This window comes from Podarcis melisellensis (assembly GCF_964234715.1).
Source record: "Podarcis melisellensis genome assembly, chromosome: 15".
Classification (NCBI taxonomy): Eukaryota; Metazoa; Chordata; class Lepidosauria; order Squamata; family Lacertidae; genus Podarcis; species Podarcis melisellensis.
In genome coordinates this window covers 32,768,845-32,782,580 of record NC_138532.1, presented here as the reverse complement: position 1 = coordinate 32,782,580, position 13,736 = coordinate 32,768,845, and the positions used below count along the sequence as shown (strand labels likewise).

Genomic DNA, 13,736 nt, shown 5'->3' with positions numbered 1-13,736 from the left:
AAACAAATCCTTCTTTTGAAACCCCCCCCCCCCGTCTCTGAGAAAATGACGAACTGATGGCAAATGAGGTTTTCTAAAGCCTCTCTCAATCCATGTGAATTTTTAAGCCTTATCTTTCAATAAAGATTTCCCAAAGACAGAAAAACAAATGTTTAACTATGAATGGCTGCCCTGCCCAGCCTCCATCCTAGCATACACAACATAAGTAGAGTGCTGGTGGACTACACCCATGGCCTTTCGAGAAGCTCACAAGGAGGACATAAGCAACAGGTATTCAGAGGTACTGTACCCTGCCACTGATCCTGGAGATAACACCTTGCCATCATTAGTAGCCTTCGATAGCTTTATCCTCCATGAACGTTTGTGATCCTCTTTTAAAGCTATCTAAGCACTATGTTGGCAATGACATTAGCCTCAATCAAAACCAGCTCTTGCTTAACCAAGGTTTTAAACCATGTAACCAAGATGAGTTCAAATCCTGCTCAGGTGGGAGCCTTGGCCAGCCTAAACCACTGTTAAAATTGCTATTAACATCACAGTTAGCCACAGTTTAAGACTTGTAGAGAAATAGCAGAGGGAATTTGCATTCTAGACAATATGAGGAACAAGGAAGGAGCGCACACTCCTGGTTGGTTATAAAATAATTTCATCTTCCTTGGGCTCAACAGCTTTAGAATAAGAACATTCTGGATACAGCAGCTACTTTTGAATGCTCTCCCATCCTGCAAACCTTCCTCACTTTAGATTAGCTTGTCAGGGACCCCATGTGTGTTGCTGATTCTTCTGAATCACCATGCACTCTCTCTACATGAGCCACCATTGGGCCTCTGAAGTTCTGTCAGTGCCCCTCAGAAGCACGAGACGGCATCATACAAGATGCCCAACCCAATCCTGCAACTGCACATTGCAGGGGAAGATCAGTGGTAAGTTGGCATCAGTCAAGTCATGTGACCACTTGGAAGCTTCCACCATCTCAGAGGATAGAGGACTGCTCCTGTTGCTTATCGCCAAGAGCAGGAGGTGTTTCCAATTCTTCATGCCCTCACCTGGGATGGAGTCTCTTCAACGTATCTATTAATAATAGCTTGACATTTGCAACATTAATGCAAACAGCACACAATTTATGGCAATTGCTTCCAACAATGACTTGAAAATTTGCTCCAGGCCAATTTCCTCTCATTGCTCAGGCATCCCAACCCATTCCAGAAGTATACAGCACAAATCAGTAGCCTGTTTGGGGAAGAAACGCTAGATGTCCATCCCATTTAAAGGTTTTGTCAGTTAACAAACAGCACAATCAAGGTTCTACAGCATCCAAGCCACAATGATTTAAAATGGCCTGAGTGCAAACATTTATTTAGAACAGTGGCTCTCAAATTTTGTTCTGTAAACCACCCTGATACCCCTGGGTATATAAATTCAACAATCAATCAATCAATCAATCAATCAGGGTGTGGCATACCACCCTGGAGTGGCAGGAGAGGACGGCAAGTGTGGCAGGAAGATTCAAGGACAATAAAATAAACATCTAAACAATTCAGAGTAATATGGTAAAGTATAGTATCAAAATAATTTTATTTGCAGCTGAATATGGATAGATATCTGTTCAAAATCAAGCACTGTTGGTTGTTATTTCTTTTTGTGTTGCAATGTATTTCTTATCAATAAAAAATGTCGGTGTGGCACGAGCAAATTTTTATTCTGAAAGTGTGGCCCAAAGAAAAAAGTTTGAGAACCACTGCTTTAGAAGAAGACAGAAACAAGTCAATTTTTGCAATTAACAAAAACACATATGTTTTTCCACACTTCATTTTGGCCAAGAACAAAAGCACAGTATTTATAAAAATAAAAAAGTAAACGTCCACAAAGTCCCTGGACTGACGCTTGCCAACTAAAACACCTACTACGAATTTAGTAATGGCTTAAGCAAACATAAATTACAGGGCCAGACATTTTAAAAGGGAAAAAAATTGATTTATCGTCACACTGGAGACACGGCAGGATAGCAGTGTAATTTCATTTTTCCATATATTCATCAACACTGAAAATGCATTAATTGAAAAAGAATCCAACAGTTGTTATTTTTTTTAAAAAAAAAATCTCTATTCATTTCTTTACTTCACGTGTCCCTTAATTTGCTTATAAGTAACTCTCAAGGGGTGAGTTTCCTGTTAGACACAAACAGGGGAGAGGGGGCTTAGGGGTGGAGGCTCCCACCTTGGGGTGGCTGGGTTGGGTTCGATGGTCTTCTACTTCCTTCAAGTCTTCTGAAATCTTTTTTTAGCAAATATAATTTTTCTCTTAATTTATTTCCAGATACGACTATTGCCAATGATTCAAGATACAAAAAGAAGTAGCAATCATCACAGGGGAGTCACAGTACCAGTCCAGGGGACTGGATTACTGAAGGGGGGAGATGTTCTTCACCTCCATCTTCAACATGGAGCAAGCACCTGTCTACAAAACTCTTGCCACAATAAATTGGTTCTGCAACATTCAGGCATTATTATCTGCCTTATTTGCTGCTTGAATTGGAGTTTCTTAGTTTCTGTTGTTTTAAGAGTTTTTAATGGTGTGGTTATTCTTGTTGAGCTTTGTTATTGCAGTACATACTGGAAATTTGAAAGACAGAATAAAAACCTTAATAAATAATAAAAGCTCAAATCCTCTCCCTTTTTCAAATACCATTGTCAGAAAGAAGCCCTAATAGGTGTTGAGACCTATTAGCAAAGCATGCTAATATAACTTTTCTGTTCTCCCAGTTTGAAGATTACAGATGTGTTACAATTTACAACAATTTAGATTTTGCATCACCAGCTATTTGCTCATTCAACTTGGCAATTACTGATTACGCTTAGCTTCAAACTGAACCACTTTTAAAGTTCTATTTATAAATCAATCTTCTTTATTAAAGCAAGCAAACCTTCTGCCTAGCCAGTAAACCAATAAAACAATCGAGTTTTAGAATATGTAGACAAAATGTAAAATATACACATTATTGCTCCGCTACATTGTAGTTTCAAGAGTAACCGCTTAACCTTGCATAAACACTTAGAACACACTCATGATAGTTGCGAGAAATTGCAGGGGAGGCTTTCCTGTCAACCAGTTACCTAAAAAGGTAAAGGTAAAGATACCCCTGCCCGTACGGGCCAGTCTTGACAGACTCTGGGGTTGTGCGCCCATCTCACTTAAGAGGCCAGGGGCCAGCGCTGTCCGGAGACACTTCCGGGTCACATGGCCAGTGTGACATTGCTGCTCTGGCGAGCCAGAGCTGCACACGGAAACGCCGTTTACCTTCCTGCTGGTAAGCGGTCCCTATTTATCTACTTGCACCCGGAGGTGCTTTCGAACTGCTAGGTTGGCAGGCGCTGGGACCGAGCAGCGGGAGCGCACCCCGCCGCGGGGATTCGAACCGCCGACCTTTCGATCAGCAAGTCCTAGGCGCTGAGGCTTTAACCCACAGCGCCACCTGTTACCTACCAACCACAAAAAAGGGAGGAACACCACTGGCTGGCAGAAAAGAAAAAGGTCGCATTTATTCCAAGCCCAGATCCTTCCATAGGGACACATTTTTAGCAGCAATTCTCAAATACAAGTGATTGGTGGGTATACATATACCAGCCATTAACAATATTCTACGGAATACTGAAAACTCCTCCCAATGAGGAGTTAAGAAGGAGAATAACAACAAGAGCCAGAGACTTCCGCTGATCAGGGTGCAATAATTGCAATAATTTCCGCAACGTACTACATGACCCAATTAGTCATTTTAGCACTTGCTGGAAAGTGCTAAAGTGTTCTCATTCAAAGAAAGAAATCAGATAGATCTCACTTTAAAATGTTATTTGCATCTGATCTCTATATTCATTCACAGTCCCCTCATAGTCTCTGTTGGGGGAACCCTGCAGGTGCTGATTGACTACAATTCCCATCATGCTGAACGCTGGGTCATGCTGGCTTGGTTTGGTGGGAGCTTGAGTCCATCATCTGGAACTACACTGGGATCAAATTATTTCAAGTCAAGGCTATCCATCACAATGTCAGAAAACTAACACATTCTTTCTAAAAATGGTCTAAAATCCCCTTCAAATAAAATCATGGGCACTCCTAATTAGATTGCCACTCCCTGTCCCCAAAATCACTGCCAAATTAGAATCCCAAGAGTTGATAATGTATTTTTATTTTCTATAGGAATTTATTCCTCTTTATTCCTGCTTACTTCTTTAGAAATCCATTCAAAATATAATCTGTTCAAGACCCTAATATTTAAAACTGATGTTCAAATGATTTCCCTCTACACATGAATATATGGTACAACTCGATCTCTTATAAATCAAACATTCAGTTATTTTAGGTAGATAAAAAAATGCAGAGTTGTCAGTATTCACATAATACTGAAAAATTGCTCATTTGCGCTCACAGTAAGCTCTGTGGTTGGGGGGGGGGAATGCAGTCTATGTGAAGTTCCATACCTAATGATATCAACCTACAAATTTATACCTGGGGGCTGCTCCTCTCTCACAGAAAAGCAAGAGGACACCATGTGGTTACTTGTGATATCCCTCGACCTGTTTCAAAAGTAAGGAAGGGCAGGGTGAACTCTATGCTCCTTTCCAGTCTTGCCACACACGCAAGGGGGCAAAGAGATGTCTGAACACAACCCCTGCTTACAAAAAATCCCAGGAACCATGAAATCACATGGCTGAATATGGACTTTTAACTGCATGGTTTGTAATGCAAAACTATGGTACAAAAAAGAAGTCTTCCTATGTGTATAGGCACTTTGTGATTAGTGTTAGCTGGGACATGCCCAGAGTTGTAACAAACACAGGCCCAAAAGTACAAAAGAATTGAAGCTAGTGCCTAGGAATTTGATACATGTTTGTGTCTGTCTGTCTTTTATAGGTGTCACCTAAAGGTTAGATGCTGGCACTGAATTATTTGAAACACTAGACAGACAACCCAGGTCCTGTCTGGTTTTTTTACAAGGGTGGGATAGAGCACTACCAATTCTATTAAAATGCAGTTGATCTCTGTGTGTGTTTTAAAAAATAAAACCACATAAAATTAATTCCAATCCTTAAACCTAAGTCTATCTCCATATCATAGAGAAAAGGCAATCATAGACACTTTGTTCATGTTTTGCAATATATTTAAAACATTGTATATTGCTTCAGAAGAAAATATCTGATTTGGCTATCATACAACACTGGGGGGGGGAAGAGTCTAATGAAATAAACAGCAATTGAAATAAATCACTGCCACCTCACACAAAATATTTTAGGGCAAACTCGGAAAGCCAAAAAAAGAGAGCCCATGGTGTAATTAACCAGATGCCTCGTAGGCAGTTCTAGGACCCTGGGAGTGAGATCATATGCTTTTCAGGAGAAAACTTCCCCATGGTTCAAAATTTCCATTTACTTAGGAGAGAGTTTGGGGGTCAGCAGGGGGCCATCACAACTCTGTAAGTGTTAAGGTGCTCTGTTTGAGAGTTCATTTATTCAGTTTTCTGTCAGCGTGCAAGATTCTCTTTTTCCAGGCCAGTTAGAAGCTGTTTATGCTCAGAGCACACCTACTGCTGGTTATGCTCAAAGGCTCTGCTGTGCGATTTCAGATTCCAACTGGATCTGACCATCAGAGTCTAGAAAACAGATGTCCGATGGGCAGTAAAAGCCCACTCTCTCACTTCCATGCCTCACCACTGAGCACATATGCAGGCCGGATAGAGGAAATGGCCATGAGGCCGGCAATCAAACTTCCAAGGGCCTCTTTTGCCCAAAGGAAAATAGTCTGAAAGGGAGCAGAGGTCACTTCAGGCAGAGGCCGTTCAGACATCATTAGCAGCAATGGCAGATAGGGGAATCACTCAGGCTTCTGAAGTGATGTTAAACCCCTAACATAATACCATGACACACGGATCCCACTCACAATTATAAGGACATATTCCCCAATCCATTTTAGCACAATCATCTGACCATTGCCAAGAGCTGCAGGTCAGCACATTCCATGGCTAATAGGGATTTGGACATACTAGTGGTAAGTTCACAAAACCTCTTGTAGCTGAGCCCCCTTGTTTTCTGAATGGGGACACGTTTCACTCCAATGGCTAAAAAGCTTCGGAGTTTGAAATAGCAACCATTACACACCCTCAGAAAAACTCCCCCTTCCTTCCATGGCTTCAGGTGAGTCAGTTTGTTAAGGGTGCTGAAAAGTGTCAGACAACTCTAACTGCTTTGCTTAGGACCACATCAGTGAGGCTGAGAGGGGGGTCTTTTTGTCTGGGTAACCCAGGACCTCCATACATACTACCCAGGTTTTAACACTTCTCAGCAACGTTAACAAACTAGGATTCTTTGGGGGAGGCCATGGCAGTTTTAGTAGTATGATACTGCTTTAAATGCAATATAGTGCAGAGAGGGCCTGAATCTGGCATCCAATCAGACTTTTAAACAGGTGCAGCTGCAAATGGCTAATTTTTTGAAGCCAACATCTTCAGACACCATTTGTGGCTACAGTGGAATTGCACTGCAAAACTGAGTGGGAGCCAACTCAGTTTCTCCCTTCGATACTCCCAGTTCTAGGCTTGAACAAATAAAAAATGCCTTTAGCTTTTTGATCCACATTAACCCTCCAAACTCTCACTTCTGATGATTTCCTGGGCATGCAGAACAAAGCTGCTAAAAGCCATTTATAAAATAAGTATTTCTACTAGCAATTATGTGGTCAATTCAAGCTCCTGAGTGACTTGAGGAGATTCTGAATTATCAAGATCAACCATGTTCTCAAAAATTAATAAGGGATGCTTAGAGGATGAGCTGCAGGACCTGTAAGAAGCTGCACAGCTGGCAAAACAAAATGGCGTTTTTAATTAGAGCCTCTTCCCCCCACCTCCTGATTTTAACACAGTATATGTTTCAGACAGTCTTAATCCTAAAATGGCCAGAACACCCTATAATTAACTATTTTATTAAAGTGACTAACTGCAGAAAATTCAAATGCATGATATCACCATTATGTAACAGAACCTAATGTACAGTCCTAGTGAGGCCTTGTCCAGAAATATCACCTTTTGTCAGTTGTACTCAAACTCTCACAGCAAGGTTAACTCATAAATTTTACCTCCGAGCATTCACTGCTTATTTACAATGAGAGACTAACTCCCCAGAGGGCCCATTGCTTTAACAATGCAACAAAGCTCTCTCCCGAGCTTGCTCAAAATCTAGCTGCTTTTTCTCAACAGATATATAAAAGGGAGCACATGAAGGAGGGAGTCGCTTCAATTCTGCAGCCAGTTTCACAGGGAGCCAGTATTCTCCCAGCACAAATGCAGCAATAGCTGACCCTCTTTAATAAGGGTTAAAGAATCAGGGATGGGTCATGGGACAGCACGCTCCCTCCCCATCCAGATCTTTCCCTCTTGTGAACAAATCCCACACATTTGGTATGGCTGATGTTAACAAAAGCGCACATGAAGTTCAGGGCTTGGGTTCCAAAACTCAGTTTTGGAGCAACCCCTAAATTTGGGTTAACTAGGAATAAGGCCAAGCAAAATTAATCTAAAACAGGGTAAAAAGCAGTGGTTTTGTGGGAGGGGGTTTCCCAGCACAAGTGGAGACTGAGCATGTTTGTTCCATTACATGTCCTTTCAACATTATAATCTGCTCGTATTATTGACTAACTCCCATTCATTTTAGTGGGGCACTCAAAGGAATACTGATCAAAGTGTTGAGTTGTGCTTTAGTTACTGACTAGTTAAACTGGTAGTGGGCTGGTTATTCTAGAAGTGACTGGGGCATTTTTGCATGCTCCCTAGAGACATATTGAGATGGCACAAGATATCCATATAATTCACATTACCAATTTGGAAGTGAAACAAGATTCCTGTCAGCTGAAGCAATTCATATGCAAGCCAGTTCACAACACATGAACTTAAATATTCTGAATGCATAATGAAGTAACCTGAAGCATTCCTCACACATACCTGCCAAAAAGAAGTTCGAAGAAAACTGGGGGCAAGTCACTGGAAGTTGCTTTCACAGGGTCTTTTCAACCAAGACATACATTTTGGTAGCAATCAGTATCAAACTTCTGCGTCAAGTTGTTGAGGGATGTAGCCTCTGGCTGTTGCTCCCAAACTATGCTACATTAGCCGGAACACAGACATATGGCACCAGATGTTTTCCAAGATAATGTAATAAGACCCAGAGGGAGGGGAGGATCGGCTGAATAAATCTTTGAATTTAAAGATTTAGAAAACTTTTTCCCTAACTTCAGTGGTAGCAATACCTGCACCCGCTTCACATATTACAATGCATCCATCTCCAAAATACTGTGGTAAAAATAAGCCGAAGCACAGAAACAAATCACTGGTGTAAAAAATATGCAATATTTCTGCAGAAGGGGCTTAGTCTTAGGAGAGGTTGCATTCCTGCTGCTAAGGCAGCTGGTCCCATGCAAAGTCTCAGAAGGTGGCTGGTAAGGCAGATTCTGTTCCTGAGGGCATCTGATCTCTGTGCAGTTGGAAAGCATCCAGCCCAGAAGAAAAGATCTGAATTTGCTAAAAGAGCTACAAAAAGAACATACTTGATCAAGTCTCTGGAACATCCTAAGAGCCCAGTCTGCAGACATTGCAGAGCTGTGACTGCCACTGACAGTTCAGCAGAGTGGGGCTCTGCTCTAGGGTTCATCTAAATACCAGTTTACTTGCAACGGAGTCTGAGAAAGTTCTTTGGGCATCCTGGACAGCAGTATGTGGAAAGCTAAAAGCCAAGAGATGCTTAAACTACTAAACCTGTGACAAGACATGGAAAAATGTGAGAGGCAAACAATCCTAAGGAGTTCACCCATCTAGATACTCCAACACTGACTGTCACTGTCTGTCTGCTGCATAGAAATCAACAAGGCAGCTGAAAAAAATTAAAGCTCTGTCATGACCTTGTCTGAAACGCCTTTCCTCTCTCCCCACCCATTGTGTGCCATCAAGATTCAAGCAGGACAAACCAGGATATTAAAGAGACTTAGCTACAGCTTTGTAGGCTCTATAAAATAACACAATGGACTGCCTTGAAGGCCATGTTTGTTGCCAACACCATTTACATCAATAAACATTTTGAAATGAGTTTTACTGACTGTTAGACCAGCAATCTACCCCCATTTGGGCATGTGTACCTCCCTGTAATTTAATTTATAATTCCAACATGTGGCCCACCAGGCTTCTGAATGGGGTCTGCTGACTGGTCCATACGGCTTGGGTCCTATTTCACCTAAGTTTACTATCCGCCACACCCGACAATTCAAGGAATTGATACTAACCTTCACGGTAGTGCCTAAACTGGGAAATGATTTCCCCTGGTGCAAATCTAGCAGTATAGCAAAGCTCCTCCCAGTCTCCATCTACTGCAACTTCAAGCATATGCAAACAGGAATGCAAGTTCTCATTAACTCAGTTTCTTCTAACCAGTTTTTACTTGTTCTATTAAAGTTAATGTATGCTGTATACTACTTTTTCTGGGGGTTTTTAAAAAAAGAAATGTATGATCTATAAATATTTAAGTAAGCAAACAAATGGTCAAATGCCTAGGACTCCATCCTGCTTGTTGGAAACAGGAGTAGAACCTACACATAAAAAGGTAAAGGATCCCTGACAGTTAATCCAGTTGCAAACGACTCTGGGTTTACTAGCTGAAGGAGCCGAAGTTTGTCTGCAGAGTTTTTCGGGGTCATGTGGCCAGCATGACTAAGGCGCTTCTGGTGAACCAGAGCCGGACATGGAAACACCGTTTACCTTCCTGCCAGAGTGGTACCTATTTATCTACTTGCACTTTGACGTGCTTTTGAACTGCTAGGTTGGCAGGAGCTGGGACTGAGCAAAGGAAGCTCACCCCATCGTGGGGATTCAAACTGCCGACCTTCCAGTCGGCAAGTCCTAGGCTCAGTGGTTTAGACCACAGTGCCACCCGCGTCCCTAGAACCTAAACATAGTCTGCCCATTTAAAAAAATTAATGTCATAATTTTCCTTTATTTCACTTTAGATACATGCTTTAAAGCCCTACTAGTATATGCTGACTCTTGTGTGCTGGAGTAAAAGGCAAAGAGAAATCTTTTTAGGGAATAGTTCATAGAAATATTATATACAGCAGTTAAGATAATCTACTTTGAGGAAGAGGCATAACTCAGTGGTAACGTTTCTTACAAAGGAGGAAACTCCATTGAACACAGTAGGCTTTCTTCTGAGAAAGCATGCACAGAATTACGTTGTAAATGCATTAACTATGTTGAAATTGGTTCCATAAAGGAACAGGATAAAAATATTAGAAATATAATTCATCTCAGTGGTTCACTGAATGTATGAGTTCGGTTTGACAAGGAACTCAAGTTTAGTTTGGAACACCCAACGTTCGCAATGCCATCCGTTTTGACAACAGCAAAGTGTCAGGCCTTGTGAATGCTTCTGTTGGCCTAAGCAGTTCTTCTGATACCTTCCCTGGCTGTGGCAATCAGAGCTGCTACCCACTGGTGCCTGTAATCACCTGAGAGAGCACAAGATGGCCCTGTCGGTTCTTACTGCCTGAGTTGCGTCTTCAGTCTTTGCATGAAGTTAACTACATTATCAAGCATGCTGCAGCTGAGACAGGTCTCTTCGGATTCTTTAATTGACCCCACTTCAATGTTTAGCTCTTAAAAGAAGTGTGTATAATACGGTATATAGATTAATAACAAAACTCGTTAAGTCAAAAGGGTGAAACCCCTTTGCAGAGAGAGCAAATAGGTTCTCCATTACATTATTTGCAAACAACTCCACACCAAAACAACAACACAAAATGTGTGCAACTTTATTATTTTGGGCCTTCTGAATCCTAACATGCAGCAGGCTCATTTAAGGAACAACAGACGGAAGCTGCAATATACAAAGGTTTTTTTGTTTAATCTCATGTGGGCACATTACATGCAATCTCTTTACATAGTTTGTGTTTTTGTAATAGCTTCGGCTACACAAATCAATATTTGTTCATGTTCCAAACAACAGATCTGTGTAACGCAAACACTCAAAAAGTATAGGATAAATATAAATACTTTCTTCTACCTTATTGCATCCAACTTTGTCTAGATGACATTGTCTCTGTCATTATTGTGAAAGTTCACCGCAAATTCACTAGCTGTGAATTATGGTATCAAAACAGTTGGTTTGGTTTTTGCTATTGTGTTAGGGCAGCGAGGGGTGGGGGGTGGGTCTGTAGTCCTTTGAGTGCTGTTGGGTCTCTAACTCTCATCAGTCACAATCAGTACAGCCAAAGGTCAGAGACGATAGAAGCTGTAGTCTGACAATATCTTGAAAGCCACAAATTAGCCACTATTAGAGACTCTTTTATTTTAGTATTCCCCCCCCCCCACTCCCAGTATTAAAAGTGCCTTACTCTTCTCTTCATCACCAAAGCTGTCTTCTACAATTCTCTCAGTTAAATCAAGTGGTCCATCTCACAACTCAGAACAGCAGCCAGAAAGTAGCATTTTTAAAAGTCAAGGAATTTCAGAACTTACATCTTGAAAATCAAGCACTTTGCTAGGCAAACAGACTTTGGAACACATGAATTCTTTACACTTGTCTGTCTAGTCTGGTATTAACAACCCTCACTAGCAGCAGCTATCCAGGGATTCAAGACAGGGATATCTCCATCCCACCACACAAGTTTTGTTGAAGTACAAATGCAGGAAAGTGAACCAAGGACCTTCAATGTGCAAAATACATGCTCTTCCACTTAGCTGTAGCTCGGCTACTTTCTGAAAGGTACCAAAATGAAAAACGGTGGGCTATGCTCATGCTTGCACAACACATTTACTCAACCAAGATAGCAAAACACTTCCCATTCTATACTTGTTGATCTTTGCAATCTCAACACCACTACACGGAAGAACCTTTCAAATGTGCCTTCTGCCCATACAGAAAAGATTGTAATCTTACCTGATGCAATAAAGCTAACACGAGGAGCTACTTTTACCGTGCCATAGATAGCCCACATTTTCAATTGGTCACAGGACCTTAGTAAAAATCACTTTGGTAAAATTCACTTTATGAAATGCTGCAGCTGAGAGATGAATTCACTATGGTTTGTTAACCCACATAGCACATAATCATTACGTACATTCATGGAGTGAAAACATCCCCGGAGCATTTAGCACTGCCTTAATGGATTCTTAACAGCAGTCAATGATGAAATAGTTAACTTCAAATGGATGCAGAAAGCAAGGTAAATATGGCCAAAAGGGGGGTGGGGGTGGAGTGGGGCAATGCCCCCTGCCAACTCTGTGTGATTTCATTGGTGTGAATTTTCTGGACAAGATTTATTTGAATTTTTCTGACATCCTAAATTGATTGAGATCTGTTTTAGCATGTTTATTTAACCTATTATTTAGTAAGTGCAACTTTGAAAATGCCATGTTAATTTTATATGCTGTATAAATATATCAGAGCTTTTTCCAATAGCCAAAGGCATGTCAACTGAAATTATGTTGCGGTGAGGGGTGTGTGTGTGTGTGTAAAGTACACTTATTGTACTTTAAATTATACTTTCAAACCAAGTCAAAGCTTTAATAAATATATGCTTTTAGATACAACTCTATAGCAAACATGTCCCTAGCATTAAATATTATGCGTATAACAGAAAAGCTACTTTTAACATGCCCAAAGAGCTGTCTATTAATATATTATTATTTTCCTAGGTACAACAAAAATGCCATTACAATTTTGAATCTGCTCAGTTTGAGTGGCATTATATTTATTAATTAATTTTATGGATGTTTTCTACAGGAACATAAAAGCAGTAATTTTTCTCTCTCTCATATGCGTGCTGATTCCACAATGTGAATAAATGCAGTGTTATAGTTTAGACTGATTCTAGTCAAGTCAGAAACACACACACACACACACACACACACAAAGTTATATATACCCCAAGCTTAAAATATGAGTTCCAATGAATAATCTGCAAGTTCAAGACACACAACTTTGTTTCAATGGGGGGGGGGGAATTGTGGGTCTGTTAATATTCTGGGAAGTAGAGATTTGCAGAACTAACATCACAGCTTACCTCTGGAGTGTTTTTCTTGAACTCACGGCTTTGTTCAATAAGCTTCTTTCTTGATTGTTCACTTTCATCTTGGCGGTTTGCCAACACTGTCGCTGTGGCATCAAGCTCCCTCTATCAATGAAAAAGAAAGAGGGGCCATAATTTTAACCATGCCCAGATTCTCTCGCCCCCTGCCCCCCAAAAAAGATAAAATTTGAAAATTCAGGTGGTGAAAGTAAATAGACCTCATTGTTTTAAATCCCTTAACTGAACCATTCTTTCCTTGCCACCTCTCATGCAAAGTTATTACAAGCCTCTCCATGAAGTCGCAGGTCAATACAAACTTGCATAAATGACATTCCCCTATTTCCTTGGGTAAGGCAAGATAATTTAAGGCTGCATGCCTCCACTAGTATTGCATTGGATCTACCTTTTTGGCATGACTTTTGACATTATGAATAACTACTGAATATCACAACTAATACATTCATTGACCTTTCAGGGTTTTCAGGTTCTAGAGACAAGACACAGTAAATGTGGATTTTATTTGTGTAGGAACTTGTTCTGCTGAACTTGACCCTTTTGGCCAATTTCTTCCCTTTCAGCTAATCAAGCAGACACAGAGTTGCTTTCCCTTTCTTATGAACTAATTCAACCAAACCCACAAC

At 40.8% G+C, this 13,736-nt stretch overlaps 1 protein-coding gene across 8 annotated transcripts in view; it reads right to left on the bottom strand.

Annotated features, from left to right (window-relative positions):
• The window catches only part of CUX1 (cut like homeobox 1), a 266,716-nt gene that overhangs the window by 194,440 nt on the left and 58,540 nt on the right, over positions 1 to 13,736 (bottom strand). For all 8 annotated transcript variants that reach the window (XM_081890139.1, XM_081890140.1, XM_081890141.1 and 5 more), the window contains exon 2: positions 13,090 to 13,200. In XM_081890139.1, coding sequence (XP_081746265.1) covers positions 13,090 to 13,200 — 111 coding nt within the window. The remainder of the gene's footprint in view (positions 1 to 13,089; positions 13,201 to 13,736) is intronic.